A 16,338-nucleotide genomic window follows, 5' to 3' on the forward strand; every position below is an offset into this window, starting at 1 on the left:
CTCTCATTGTTTTTTCTCAACACAGTATCCTAAGCTAGTTTTTGACTACTGTATTAAAATCTCAGCAGGCCATAATTCTGCATATACACAAAGATACTTGCATGCATGCCATAAACTAAAGAACAACAAAGCCTGTTAGCATTAGCAATTTTTTATTTTCCTTTTTTGTTGCATAGGAAATGCAGTACTTGCTTCCAGTAATTGTATTGTAATGTGAGAGGGTGGTAGCACTAATGGTTGAATACAAGAGTTAAACTAATCCACACCAGCTCAAAAAAACCTGCAGATTTAGTTGAAAAGAATGGATACCCACAGTGATTCTCAACCAATTTCAAATTTTCACAGAACACAGTAAACCTAAAATGGTAACTATGAGGATCAATACAAGGATACTAGAGGCACAAGGGACCCGATTCATAAAAAAGTGGAAACACAGGGATATTAACACAAGGATTAAGTGAATTTGCAGCAAATCTTCACATGCGAATGCATTGTTACGTAAGACTGAAAAATCAAATCAAATATTTGATTGTTAGACCTGAGTAAGTGGACTAGTGAATGTCTAACTGTACAAAGAAGCCAACAGTAGGTACTATATCATAGATATTATTTGCAGAATATTCCCACTATCATATTTTGCAAGCCTGCCAAAAAACCAAAAAACCCCAAAAACTGCTAAACCTTTTTCCTGCCTTCTTACAGCAGCACCATACATGTGAAAGACTGCCTTCTTAGACACGTTGCTCTGTTCCATATTTGGCCTCTCCAAGATCACGAGGATAGAATCTCTCCTCAGCTTGAATTGCCATTCCCACCCTATCAGCAGCTCTCCTGTATATGCTACTCCCCTTCCTTAGATCTGGACTGTTCCTAGTTTCTTCCTTTCTTTTGGAAAGGAAAAAAGATTGATCTGAGGCATGGGTGAATCAAGATGAAGGACACAAACAATTTAGCACAGGGGTAGCCAACTTTGGGGGCTGAGGGGATACTTTTGTGTCTTGAGAATATGCCCTGAACACTGGCAGAAAGTTTCATGAAATGGTCTTGTGCAAAGCCACTTATGAAACCCATTAACCAGCAAAAGGCAAACAACTGAGATTGGATCTATCATCTTTTCTAGACCTACAGAGTCGAGGCCTAGAAGGACTAGGTAGATCTGTCCATTATTTTCTTAAAGTATTATGGGTTCTATTTGGGCCAGAGAAGCATCCTTGTAAATTAATGTCACGGTAGGAGCGAGGGTTTGGCTTTTGCAGCATGCTTGTTAATTTTTAATTAATTAATTAATGTTGGTTTGGGTTTTTTTTGTCTAGGATTAAAAATATTAAACAAATAAAATCAGGAAGTTTAGGGCAGGTGCAAAGACAGAGATGTTGCCTAGCATGGATCAAATGAAACACCTCTGACATTTCCTTAGGCAACATTATGGAAAAAAAGAGCAAACTCCTGCAAAATCTAACCTCTTTTTCTATAGCCAAGAGAATGCTATTTTGCTTTGCAGAACAGTTCTCCTATCTGTGCAGAGTGCATAAAAACGCTCTCATTAAATCATTATAATCTCATCTTTTCCCTTGTTCATGTCCTACGTTTAATATTTTCAAGGTGTGGGATCAATACTTGCGCTGCCTTTCTGCAGTACTCTGACAGACTTGAAATAAAAGCAATACGCTGAATGTACATCTTGGAAAGAAAAAGAAAGCTATACAATTTGGATTAAAAAAAACCCTGAATACCAAAATCCTATGTTAATTCCTAGTGACCATTCATGAATCGGGCCCAAAGTTTATACAGAATTTTGTCAAAAAGAAAAAAAGAAAAAGAAAAAAAATCAGCAGTGCATGGAAACTAAATAGCCATATGAGGTTTGGTTTTAAAGGTTCTTAAACATTTCTTTTAAATGAGGAGGTCTGGTGTGAAATAGGGTCAAGCATGGGTACCTGGTTTAAACACTGTCCATTAGGAAAACACTTTCAATGTCAGTTCCAAGTTTGAGAATTGTTGCTTCCACTGAAATATGTCTGATTTTTCTTCTGAGATAAGCTTTTAGAGTTCTTACGGCTGCTTTAAGCAAAGAAAAGATACCACCAGGCATGGATTTCTGATTTCAAACCCTATACCTGCCCTCAAGAGTGAAGAATGCCCCCCAAAAATAATACTGAATTGAATTTTAAGTTAAATGTGTATCTCCAAAATACTGAAAACACCCAAAATCAAGAAAAAACAGAATTGTGTTCTCAGTGAAATATCTTTAAACCTATCTGACAAGAACCAAGTCAGAAAAAAAAGACTAACATAACTTTGAGTAATATTCATACAGCTCACTAAGCATTATGGAATAGCATGCATTAATATTGTTCGGTTATTTTACATCACCTATATCAGAAGGTTCTGACAGACAGCGAAGGCTACTGGTGTAGAAAAATCTTACTTCAGAAGAGCAATATAATACAGATTTCACAGGCACTACATTTTTAATATATCAGGTATTATGCTGGTTTTCATATATTTCTTTCTGTCCTAAAGCTGGCATTTATAATAATGACCAAAAAGGCAAGGATTGAAGTAAATGGATACCAAACTAAATACCAAAGTTGATATATTTCTTTTTTTTTTTCAGATTTATATTAGTGCATAGTTCTCATGCAGATAAACACTGCTATGCATTTACATTGTTGGAAAGCAGAGTGAATTGAGCCCAAGTTGTCACATTTTTGTAAATCATTTTGCCAGCCTGTAATAGCACCATGTAATGGATTTGCATTAAACATTAAATTGATTTCAGAATTGGTGACACAGTATTCACTACAGTTAAGTGCTATGGAATAGCTTCAATGTTACCTGCTATATATCAAAGCAATTTTCATCCCACTGCTTTTTTATTGGAAAAAATAAAAGGAAAATGGTACTCAATACTAATTAGACTATTGCACAGCCTTGGACTTGATGGTGGCATAGCTGGGTTTTACTGTTAAACAGTAATACATGCATTGACTTCAAGACAAAATTGGCTTCGTAAGCTTGATTTAATGGAAACCTTGCCTGGTAGGCAGAGTTTACTTCATGAGATCTCCCCCAATAGATTGCATGAAAGATGAGTTTCTTTTAGGTGCCATTGAAGCTCTCCTTACATTTTCATGCCAGTTGTGGTTTGCAATGTTTGTTCTATGGAGGCCTTCTACCAAAGTAAAACCATAAAAAGATATTTCCAGAGACACAATGCAAAATATAATATTGACATTCTTTTTTTAAAAATCACAAGGAAAAAAGATCAGTTTTATGCCATGTATCTGGACTTTTTTTTTTGCCTTTTCTCTCATGTGTGTGCACAGTAACTTTAATACTGTTACTATAAAGCTGCAAAATATATGGAACAAAGAAAAGACAGTGAAAGAAAAGTAGGTAGAGGGATTTTGCATATTCCTCTGGGCTGACTGAATTCTGTGGAGATGAAAAAGGGTTCTATTCCTTTACTTGTCAACTTGAAAGAGAAGGCTGGAGACCCTCTTACAGAAAAGGTATGCTCATGGCTGGCAGGAGACCAGCCCTTCTCCACCCAAGACTTTCCAGCCACACTGGTCTATACATCCCATCTTCATGAGCAAACATGGTCACTGACTATGCTACCCTGGGATAACAGGAGTCATAGTCCTATACCCTTGGAGAACATCAGGTTGGGGAAGATTGCATTAGCCTCTGGTTTCAAAAATATATAAAATAAATGAATAAATAATGCAATATTTCAGGGGTGTGCAGAATGACAATAAGCTAAGTCCTAATTTGAAAAGGGATCAAGAGAATAAAACTTCAATTCGTTGAGTCAATTCAAGTAGAGTACTGCTGTTTCTATTTGGGATAATGAGGAAAAAGAGTTGGTATTGTGCATCTGGTCATTTTTAAAGAATGACTTGGGCAGAAAAGATGTTTGTGCAAAAGAATAAAAAGCAACTTTGAAATGGGCAATGGATATGTTAATCTGATTCTGCAGTGTGTGACCCAGGATTACTTTTCTATTGAGGACTGCACACCCCAGGCAGTTGTCTCCCTTCAGATCTACATTCTCCACTCTACTTTGAGGAACAAAACTCTGTTCTCCACACCTGAACAGATTCAAACTGCTGTTTTTGCATGATAATAAGATGAAACAAATGTTAATTTAGTGTCTTTAATACTTTACAACCCCTGTTGGTAAACACCCTTGATCACATACCTAATGTTTAAAGCCTTTAAAACAATTTGTTTTATGTGATTCCAACCAGAATTCCCTAACTTTACCACCTTCAAACTTAATATGATAAAACACCTTCAAAAATACAGCATATCTGTAATGTCCATTTACAATGGTTTTTCAGTAGCCTATACTTCTCAAGCATAGGAATATGCTATACTATTGAGAGAAAGAAAAAAAAAACACCTGTATTTAAATACATACAAAAAAGGAAACAGGAAAGTTTTTAACTTAAATCCAGTTCCCAAAGGAAAAAAAAAAAGCAATTCTATGAATGCTGCCTTTATAACGAACAATCAGAATTTCACTAAGCTAATTTGACAGAAATTTTCCTTATTTAAACAACATTACAAAAGTCCTGCATTATAAAATAGGGTAGAATAAATCAGTGTAATCAATAAAACTATACAACATACAAATTACATAGCTTCTGAGTGGGCAGCTTTGATTCTCTCTCTTTCTGGCCATGACTATCACATGCTCACTAAAAACAACTAACTGCCCAAACTATTGCTTAGTTTGCTTTGTTTCTTTTTTAAAAAAGGGTGCAATTTTGTTGTATATACAACCAATTTACTGGTAATGCCTTGGCTTAGAGCAAGGTTCTGACAAAATGTTTGTCTAGGCTTTTTTCCCCTTCACTGTGAAGCACTGAAAGCTGCTAATTTTTTTATTTTTTTATTTTTTAGTGCACATATGTCTTAATAAGGTAATGCCCTGCTAAGTGCTATAGGGAAGGCAAAGGATGCTGGCTAGTGGATGTGATACCGTAATACTAACAATCACACAATACAACAGAGCAAATGACTACTCAACCACTTATTTGACATATATGAAAATCCAAAACATTTTTTTCCTTAAATAGAGAATAACCAGTAAACAATTTTCAGAACTTGGAAGTTTAAAAACGTGCATATAAAAATGGGCATTTTATACTTTTTATTGAATGTGGTTTGATTGCAATCTGCTAATAAAAATGGGTGTGGGATTTGAAGAAAACGGGAGGTTTTTTTTTTTTTTTTTTTTAAGGCTTGCTTGTGAAAGGAAGAATTGAAAAACAAAAACTGCTTGAAGCAGGGTTCAGCTTAGTGCTTCACAGTTTGACTGCTTCTCTAAGAAGAGCCCTTCCTGCGTGTGCATTCAAAAATCACACACAAAAAAAGTACAAAGACAAACACCTAAAACACGCTGCTTCAAGTGCAGCACTGACTTTGGTCAAATTAAAAAAAAAAAAAAAGTTAAAAGAAAAATTAAGAATTGCTAAGCTTTTCTTCTACATGATATAAGCAGGTATTGCATATTTTCATATATCTGGGAAAAAAACAAAAATAAAAAAAACAAAAGGAAGACTCCAAATAAAATGTAAAATGCAGCCACATCAAAAATACTGATACTCTAGCATCTACAGATTTCAGAATAGCACTGCCACTGACCGTACAGGACAAGAAAACACTACCCCCTATCTGTGGAACAACTAACATTCTATTGTATTCTAAGATGCTGAAACTGACAATGGCAGACATAAAAGTCACATTTACAAAAAAGTGTCTCCAAATGCTTGACTAGGGAAAAAAAAAAACCCTTTCAATATAGGAACATGTGCAACAATTCCACAAATAATCGCTATCCAGGGCAAGGCACATTGATATGGAATTATTATTTTTTTTTTGTTTCGTGCAAATTAAGAAAACCAAACAAAAAAAAATAGTTTTAGGGAAAAGATGAGGAGCAAAGTGTCTTCCCAAGAAATTCAGTTTACTTGATTGTATAGGACAGTAGTAGAAACCCTTCTGAAGGGCCGAACAAACATAGTTTAAAGGCAAGTGCCTGGATTAGGGATTACAATATTGTGTCTTAATGCACTCTACTTTACCCTACATTAACTATATAAAAATTAGTTACTAACACTAGAACATGCAGAGACTTTCTCTGATTAGCTAGACTTGCCAACCAGAACGTATATATATGTATAATATAGGAAACCTTCTTAAAGTTGCATGGAAAGCAAAGGGGTGCTCCGCTGTCTGATAGAAAAAAAAATCACTTGCATTTTTTGCTCTTTTTTTTCTTTTTTTTTTTCCTTTTTTCCTTTTTTTTTTTACATAAGATACAGGACATTTGGGGTCCAAACTTTTTTTTTTTTTAAGCAAGTGCCCTCACTTGGAACTGGCGTAAGATGTAAATCCACATTTTGCTTCTCTACTGATGCCTTTGCAGTCCAGAAAGAAAAGAAAGGAAAAGAAAAGGCCAGTTCAGGGACACAGAGGCATTTTACTTTCTGGACAGCTATCTCTTATTATATTAACGGCCACAATCCAATGCAGGCTAAAAAATGCTTAAAGATACTTCCCCCCTCATGGATTTAAGCATGCCTTCCTCTGCATTAAATTGTGGCCAAGATATTTTAAGAAGTGATATACCCTATATTGCCGGAAACATGTATGATTTGTCAGAATTGTCATACTCTATTATAATGATTTTAGCTTATATAATGAACAGATATTATGATTTAATTTTAATTATGTGCTTTGATAACAGAAAATAATTAGCATTTAATGAAGATAACATATTGTGGTAAAAGCACCATTAAATTGTGTGTGTGAGTGTTTTAAATTTCCTTCAGTTTTAAAGGGATACAAGTTTAACAATAAAAAAAATAAAAAGCAAAAATAGCTCCCCCCCTTTTTTTTCTTGCAAGGCTGTTTTTTACCCCAATAATTTAGAGTCCCGGGGTGGAAGGACTTGGAAAACAAAAATAGAATTTTCAACAATCTCTATCTTACAAAGATATTTAGCTATCCAATGAAATTGCACTTTTCTCAATTCAAAATTCGATTGTTTTGATTGATTCCTGTCAGTTTCTATCAAAACAGACCAACTTCCCCATTTCCATGTGAATTTTATGTCATTGTTGAAAATTGTCAAAAATGTTTTATGTAAGTGCAGCATTTAAACTCTTTTTCTTTTTGTTTGAACTGTAGTAGGTTGATGTTTTGTATTTCTCTGCCACTTGTGTGGGAATCAACCTGTCAATAACCACCTTATGATTCATGTCATATATTGAATTGTTGATTGCAAAATTAAAAAAACAACTCCTGATATGTTACAGAAAAACATGTCCCATGACTGTCTTGTAAGCTCCATACTGAAGAACTCAGCTACTATAAAAGTTATTTATGTGTAGCTCTTAGGATCTCTCAGTAAGTGTCATCCTGGATGGGAAATAAATCAGTAAAAATACTGTAAAACAGTTAGGTGCTGTATGGAAAGGGTTACAATAGCAAGTCAGTAAGTAGCCAGCAGGCTCGCTCTGCTACCCAATGTCCCTAATTCTTACACTACCACTTGATACACTTCAAAAAATATGAAGCTCAAACATTTCCAGCACCATATGAGAAATTACATCGGTCACTAAGGTGTTCTTTTTTTCAAAAAAAAAAAAAAAAAAAAACCTTAAACCATACCAAACCCCCAAACTCCCTCCTCCCCCCACAATGTTACGGCCTTTGTTGCTCAATCATAACATTTGCCGTCTCTGAGTAAGAGCAGTTATTTGCTGTCAATCTCTGTCTGCTCCCCTTCCATGGACGTGAAGTAACGACACTGTTTTGTGGCTGCTTCCATGTTACAGAGTTGGGACGGGGGTCAGGTGGTCTGTCTGCTGGATGGTGGGAAGCTGTGAGTTTTATCCCAGGTACCAGGACTGTAAAGAAGACAAAAGAAGAGGAAGCAGAATTATTGGTATGTGAGGTAATTCTAACAGAAACTCATTTACATTGGTGGAAACTCTGGAAAAAGAAAACTGGGAATCCTTAGTTTCACTATTTCTTGTGCTAGAATGTGAGATCAATCAAGTGAGATCAAACTGCCTCCCTATACTCTTACTTTATCTGTGCAAATCACTGAAAATTAATTGGGAAATGAACAAACCACTGAATGGACATACCAACATGAACTTATGTAATGCAACAGCACAGGTGGTACTAAGTAACTGTACTGCCCACATGCTGTCATTTTAAAAAGAGATATAGGCTATTAAGGAGAGAGGGTAAGGTAGCAGTACAAGAACCTGTGACTCTCTGTTACACCCAGTTTTTGCAATGGCTTAGATTGCTAGAAATTTGTCAAATTGTTAATTAATATCATCTCAGAGTTGGTAATTTGAAAATTGTGGCTAGACATAACTGACTCATAATTATCTCTACAACTAAAGTACACTTCCTTGACATTTTTCATCTGAGTCTAAACACAGCTAGATGCTCTTGCAAGTGTTATCAAAGTTCAACTTTAGTTAGGCTATAATTTAACCAACATTATTGTGTAAGTATGGCATCACATGTATTTTCCTATAATTATAGCAAACAGAGATTGCTAGAAGAATTCAAGACTAACATCCAGTGTAAGTATGTTAAGGTACAGCCACTCTGCCTTGGCTGTTCTAGGTTGTAGAAAAAAGAAAATCTTTTCTACTAAAGGGTTCTATTTTAATAATCTGATTTACACATATATCTCTTGCAATGAAAGTCTATGAAACAGAAGGGGCACAATTGTGTGAAGCATCTTAAAGTCAGCTGCAATTTAAAAGACAGAAGATATGTCCTAAATTAAGGAGCAATTGTTTCAGCAAAAGCGCTGATTCATCTCTGCTGAACTAAATCTATGTTTATAAATAAAAAGCTCAGATACAATCCATTTTTCTATTACAGTAAGCTAAAAGAATCATATCATAATATAAAATAAAATTCCTAACAGGTTCAGAATAGGCTTTAGTCTCAATAGCTTCAGAATAAGACATGCAGGTTTATTTCGGATATGTACTGATGCTGATAATGTTAATTCATGAATGAGATAGCAGAATCAATACCACAGTAAAAGTGAGCCTAATAATCTAACCTTGAATCTTGAGATTATGAGTTTGCAAAATAACAAGACTATGGAACTTTTGAGAGGATGAGATTTTGTAATTTTGAGACTTGTTCATCACTCTGGAACAAGCTGATCCAGTGTTCTGGGGTGGTTTACACATTCATTTGAAGTACAACTTTCAGAACAGGAAAGAAGTCATGGGTGGTGAGTGATTGCTTCCCAATAGCTTAAGTCACCAGCACTCTGTTGCATTTAAAAGGCTCTTGTTGGGTACAATAGTGAAAGGATAATATGCCAGTAATTTTGCAAACAGATGCGTTTCCCAATAGCAATAACCCTGACTGCCTGTTGTTGCAGCAGACAAAGTGAAGAAGGGCACTGTAAAAATTGTGAACAGTGTAAATATGGTTCCAAATAGGAACAGGATGTGAAAGAGAGTGATGTTTCTCTTGAATCCAGGAGCTAGGAGGCATGATGAAAAAAAGAGTTTCTACCAATAACCTCTGCAGAACTTCAGTGATTCAAAAAGGGAGCAGAGGGAACAGCTTTGCTCTGATTTCAAATAAACTGGCAGGCAACCAGAAATAAATGGACTTAGTTTCAAAATCAACTGACATCAGACAAATCTGGAGCTGATACTGAACTAGTATAAAGTCTTTGTGAAGATATGCCCTTTAGAATGGCATTGATTGGAAAAGAAAAAGAACTGAATGACATTTTCTTGAAAGAGCATTTCAGAAGTAGGGGGACATTCCCAGAAAGACTCTTCTTTCTGACTGAGGATGAGGAAACAGCCCACTTGTAGAGAATATCTATGTGCCAGTAACATGTGTACTTAATGGAAGTTAGCACTGGTGTCAAGTTGTTAGCCAGTCTAATGTTGCAAGTCCACACAATAATGGAATATCTATATGGAAATGGCTTTCTGAAAAATAATTTTCCGTACATTTTATTGAAAGCATTTGTTACTGATGGCACCCAACTGGGTCAGTGCTAATAGACTGGCATCCAACACTAAAACAGATTACTTTTCCTTTTGGTATCCCCTTCACATCCCCAAAGTAGATTTGTGGGCAAAGCAGATTTGAGTTGTATATGGAGGAGGAGAAGGGGAAGTCTTATTGCTTGAACAGAAGCCTGGATGAATAAATTTTTCAACTGTGCCTTTTGTCACATTATCCTTAATTAAAGTGCTAGTATTTTTACTCTCTTTGAAGAAGTCCCAAGTAGCTTACACAGGATTTTACAACATTCTACTCTGGTGGGTTAGACTAAGCTGAATTATGGCCTAAGATATCCACTGTAGATAGACCTCCCTGTTCTTTAACTCTGTTTCTTTTCACCTCTAGTGTCCATTTTACATTTCTTGAATTTCTGAACAATGATACATCACAAGGAGAAAATACACTGCACTTGTACCATTTCATTTTAAGAACAATGATTTATACTGATGCATTACTGATGATATAAAACACATACTTCCAATGAAGGAAACAATGCTTTCCAAAGATGAAAGTTCACTTTTCAACATTACTGGGTCCACCAAGCAACCAAATACAGTATTTATATGTAAATTGTACAGGACAAAAAGTGGGAAAAAGATGGCTGGCTTAAAGATGACATGGTTTAAACTTTTGCAGGATGTCATGAAGATATATTAAACAAATATTGTTTTATCTAAAATATTTAACTCTGAAGAGAAACTTCATCAATGTAGATGCTTTAGTTTTCTTTTTTCGGTTCACTACCCAATTCTTTGGATATTTACAAACATAATATATTTGCATCTGCTATCATTTCTCAGCATCCTTTGTAAATCAGATTGAAATGGGCTGAAATTAAATAGAAATGCATTTGTTTTGGAACTTTTTACACAAAAATTTCCTTGGGTGATTAAGGAATCTGGACTCATTATTTTGACACAGATGTTACCCACCAGATTAGTCTGAATATACTTTGAGAAAAGTAATTCACTTAGTAAAGCACAGTAAATAAATATCTAGTTTCATAAATGTGCTCTATGCAAATTATGGTTTATACTGTTGCCATGAGGAAAGTGTTATATTTAAATACTTTAGTACTAAATATACTTTAATTTAAATTACCTTTCTTTTCCTCCAAATAAGTGTTCTTACTAAACAAATCCATGGTTTGTTGCAATACTTAGTAAGTGTTTTCATGGTATGTGCCTCCACTGCCCCTTGCAAGAACTCCATAATGCAGCAAAACAGGCATTTTTATCAGTGCCCCATTTTAGAATCAAGATCCAAAAAGTTAGACAACTTTCTAATTGTTAGGTAAACAATAGTCCAAACTTTCCTATCAAGAGGTTAAACCCTGCCATCCAGCTTGATTATGGATCTAATATAATGTTTACTTTAGAAGCTTTAAATAATTTATAGGGCTATTTAAATTTGGTCTGAGTACTTGCTTAAAAGTAGTATGGTGATTTGATTCTGAATCTGGACATCAATATGCCTGGGATCACTTAGGACTATGCGGTAAAAGACTTAAAGCTAATTTACACTATTGCAGAAGGCAGCCTGTGCACAGCCCCTCCTTTTAGTAATACTCAATCCGCATTTTGGACAGCAGGAGGTGCCCTTTTCCATGTCACATTTTCTCCCGTGCTACTCACGGTGTAACTTTTAAAAAAGAATTCTGCAGTGCTTCTGCCCTCCTCAAAAAAGAGGGGAAAACTTTCTTTGCCCATCTTACTATTCAGTGTGTGGCTTGCAGACAAGGTTACCCCAGAGCAGCTCTGTAATCCTTCACTGAAATAGGCTTTATTGATTGCTCTGGTCTATTGTTCCCTTTTCAAGTCCCCCAAGTTCAAGTTCATCCTGGTGTTACATCATGTCTGGTTGCTAGGAGCAACCAGACAGACCCAGACGTGACTATCATTAGCAAGAAACACACTGCTCTCCTCCCACCAACCTTCCAGTGGCTCTGACGTAGCAGGCCCACTGCAAACACATTGAAGTATTTATTCAGCCTAATTTATGACCTACCCAGCAAGCAAGACCCCCACTCCAAAACCCAATGCTGTTGTATATTTAATTAATCTGCCTCTCTCTGGCACTTGGGAAAGTTAGACAAAGGGCTAATTATTGTGTTGCACTCCCCACATTTTTCTTTTATTGGGGGGTGGGGGGAAGAGTTGAATATTTGCATGGGAAAGAAAACTTACAAGGCTCATGCCAGTTGAACCGTCTCCCCATAAACACCTTTCTCCCACTCTTCTGCCCTACTGACAGTTCATGAAATACTTAGCTGCTTAAGGGAATTGGGGGGGGGCCCTGATGTGAATGTAACTCCTTCAGAGTTGGTATTCAGTAACACAAATCAACTCATGACATGTTTAAATTTAAATGCTAACCACACACTCCGAGAGTTACTTTAAAGGTTAGTTTTTAATCAATAGAAGTTGCTGACTCTGGAGTTTTGAGCGGCGCACTGCAGCTCTTGTGCCTTTGTCTAAGCCTTAAGGCTTTCAAACTTTTTTTTTTTTTTAAGATGATTTTAGCAGTGATTTGCGGACAGAGCGCTATTGTGTTCTTGGCAAGCAACATGTCAATAAAGGCACAGAGTTGCCCTGCACTGAGGTGTCAACACGACACCTGCAGGCACCAATCACACCTGAGACAACGGGAGAAATGCATTAACTCTTTGCAGATCAAACCAGATCGCAGGACTGCTTGGTCACCATTTTATTACATCCCCATATAGACCTTTATAAATGTCACAGTATCATATATGCTGCATGCTTTTATTAGATTCAACCTATACATCTTTAATTTTAACAACCTCTCTCGAGTGAATAATAAAAATTAATCAATAATTAATTGAAGTACTGTAATTTGACTGTATTCCATAATTATTATTATAATATTTTTTTTTGGCTTTCTTTTTGGACCAAAAGTTTACATGGTGTTTCAGAGGCAAACAATCCTTTTGATAAACTTCTAACATTAGAGAAGCAAAGTAACTGTGGGTGCTTGTGGCGTGTATCCACAAAGAGAGGTATATTTATATTCAACGAAACTTCCAACGGTTTTGGTGTACTACACATCTGCAACCAAAGTTTTCTTTTTTTTAAAAAAAAAAATCCATTATTATTACTTTTAATCTGTTTTTATAAGCTATCTCAGGAACTGACCAGATCTATACCTGCTCTCAGAAATCCTTTGCATCAGATACTCCCAGGCTGCTGCCTGAGCTGGCATGCAGACATTTTGTCTGCCTGCACCCCGAACTACTGCAATTCTGTACAGTCCTTAAAATGGATTTCACTGCCCTTTCCCAAATGTTCAAGGTGAAACATCAAAAAGAATTCTGCAGCCCAGTACAAGATCTTAGCTTTCCTTTCTCCAGTCAAATGAAGAAGTAATCTCATCATGTTCAAAAGTGCTGACTAAGGATTTAATAAAGTGCCTGCAGATGTGTGTCATCTCTAAGGTATTCAACTCATGTAATGCAAAACAGTTCTACACTGAATGCGCTTATAAAATTCCATTTAACCATTGCTGAGCTCTGTTTTAATGTTCTCTAAGGAGCATTAGCATACTACCCCCTCCCTAATTTACTGCACAATGAAAGTTGAGACCCTATACTGCCAGTATCCTAAAATCGTCACAGTTGTAAGGTTTTATGAACCATAAACAATATCTTTTGGACTGAATCCTAAGCAGAAAGCCTGAAATGGCAATGGCATTATTTAGAGAATGTCAGCCTATATCTAATGCTGACTGGAAACTTCTAAAAAGAAAAGAAAAGAGAAGAAACAATTGAAGTAACATTTAAGAATCACTATAACTTAAAACATAACGGAAATGCTTATTCTTTAGCAAGTTTTGGCTATATTATCAGTACAGAAAATAGGTCAAAAGATAATTAAAATCATGTTTAAAATCACTATCTTTTTCTGTTTGGCTAAAAATCCAACCAAGCTCTGTTAAAAAGGTTTTTATCAGTACTTCTTAAATAAGGTGTTGTTAGAAAAGACAAACAAGTTGTAGGATAGGAGGATCTGTTTTTGGTTATTTTTCCTAACATAAACATTTAAAATGTTTAAGGGCAAAAATAAATACTGTGGAAGTTGTTAATATGGAATCCAGAACTGGGTGTGACAAGTTGATTTCCTTCTCAAAGCAAAATGGGTTATTTAAGGACATTAATAAATGTAAGCTATCTTACATGAGGTAGGTTTTATTTTTTTAGTACTTATACAGAGACCTTTTGCAGTTTGTTACATTTACATTGCACCCTCTCTTCAAGATATCTTGGTGGCCTACAGGCTTTTCACCCTCTCTCACGTTTCCCCCATCAGACAATCCTGAAAAGCAGATTAGACTGAAAAATAGATGCCAGTTGAAGTTCATGATCATAAAGATTCATGCATGAATCCAAGTTTCTCCAGGCACTTTGTCCATTACACTGCAATATCAGAGTACTTATGTAGGCAATGTGACGTAATGCTGTGTTGAAATGTGATACATTTATAGTGCTGAATTTGGAAGAAATTCAATTACAAAAAGTAATCACTGCACAATTCTGTGACGTTGGCTCTGGAGCTATTTAGACAAATGGAATCCCTGGGATCAGCATGAATGGCAATTCTTTGGGGCCAAACAGCCTTCAGAATTCAATAATCTGGACCACTAAATGTAAGCACATCTCTTCTTCATTTTAAAGACAACAACTAGGACTGACTTTAGTTACTCATACCCTGATTGCCACCCAGCTGGACTACAGCAAAGTGCTCTACATGGCACTGGATTTGGAGACAAGTTGGAAGCTGCAGCTGTTACAAAAGACAGCAGCAGCGTTATTGGTAGGACAACTCCATACATGTAGAATTATACCTGTATTAAACTGACTGCATTGATTCCATGTAACTTTCAGGCCCAATTCAAAATATTGGCAGTTACCTTTAAAAGCCCTAAAAGATATATCAGACAATGTCTTGTCAGACACGAATTTGCCTGTCTGTTCCAGTCACCCAGGGAGGGCTTGCTAAAAGTCTCCCCTCTGTTTGTGAGGGACCCAATGTATGGATAAGACAGCAGTCTCAACTCCACTTTATGGAATTCCCTCCCCCCCCCAGAACTACATACACCCCCTACCTTGCTATAATTCTACACATTAATTCTGTTCTATTTCAAGGACTGATTCTGATTTAAATCTAAACATTTATTATTTTGCTTTTTCTCCTTTGTCTTGACGCTGCATACTGCCAGAACTCTTTGGGATGGGTTATTATTAATGTAAAATAAACAAAAACAAAATTGTACGTTTGTTTGTAGGATTTGTTTGATTCAAAAATATTTTGAAGACAATACTGCAGAGGTATACTATTTTTATATCTATCTCTCATTAATATTATCTCTACATTGCTGTGGGAAGCTAACACTGAGAGATGCTAGTTAGCTAAAGGCCACTGGGCTAATTCATATCAGAGGTGACATTTTAATTTGTGAGTTCTTGAAACACACGTCTTAAACTTGAATGGATATAGTTGTTCCAGAAGTGAGCCAAAAGGATTTCAGATGCAACACGGTAATTAGCAAGCTTTCAAGAATGGAGACCTGCTAGGTTGTCATATATTTGTGGCCTGGCTGTTTTCAATTTTGGTCCCCTGGGATTCTTCCATACATTCTCCTGTGATTTTGTATATTAATTAATTAATTAATTATCAACCTAAATACCGCCTCAGTCACAGAGTGACTTGAGACAGCTTACATAATAGAATTAAAATATTAAGTAATTAGCAATTAGGAACAAACAAAAAAGAATCACCAAGAGTATGTGGTGCATGTCAGGAAGGATGAAAATACAAACATATTCCCCACCAAACTACCACAGGGGAGCAGACCACTCCATCTTACTGTAGGGATGGGGCACTAATGGTTTAAAATGAGTTTATTGTATTATTTTGTTTTGAGTATCAACCTAGGAAAAAAAGATAAACAGGGTTTCTAAAAAATAAGATTTTTTAAAGAATAATATATTAGTAAAAATGATATGAAAACAGAAATAAATGAAATAGCCAATTTAATTAATGACATGATTGTAAACAGACTGCTTACAAGCTAGTACATTTTAAAAAATCCAAAAGCCTAAGGCCTGTATTTACAAAGAAATATATAACAATGTATTGTACAATTTCTGTTGTACAACTTTTGCTTTTTTTTTTTTTTAATAGCCTGAGCTCCTCCCTCTCTAAATAATCCATAAATCCTGGAACT

The 16,338-nt window shown here is 35.8% G+C and overlaps 1 protein-coding gene across 11 annotated transcripts in view; it reads right to left on the bottom strand.

Annotated features, from left to right (window-relative positions):
• Positions 1 to 237: 237 nt before the first annotated feature.
• NFIA (nuclear factor I A) overlaps positions 238 to 16,338 on the bottom strand; it is a 331,321-nt gene continuing 315,220 nt past the window's right edge. For 6 of the 11 annotated variants that reach the window (XM_088154524.1, XM_088154519.1, XM_088154526.1 and 3 more), the window contains one exon: positions 238 to 7,928. In XM_088154524.1, the coding sequence (XP_088010650.1) occupies positions 7,723 to 7,928 (206 nt within the window). In that variant the 3' untranslated portion in view covers positions 238 to 7,722. The remainder of the gene's footprint in view (positions 7,929 to 16,338) is intronic. The other 5 variants (XM_088154528.1, XM_088154522.1, XM_088154527.1 and 2 more) reach the window with 1 other exon arrangement.

The sequence above is a fragment of the Python bivittatus genome, unplaced genomic scaffold, assembly GCF_059951505.1.
Source record: "Python bivittatus isolate LINGU-HERP-01145 unplaced genomic scaffold, Pbiv_v1 ctg000700_np1212, whole genome shotgun sequence".
NCBI classification, from domain to species: domain Eukaryota; kingdom Metazoa; phylum Chordata; class Lepidosauria; order Squamata; family Pythonidae; genus Python; species Python bivittatus.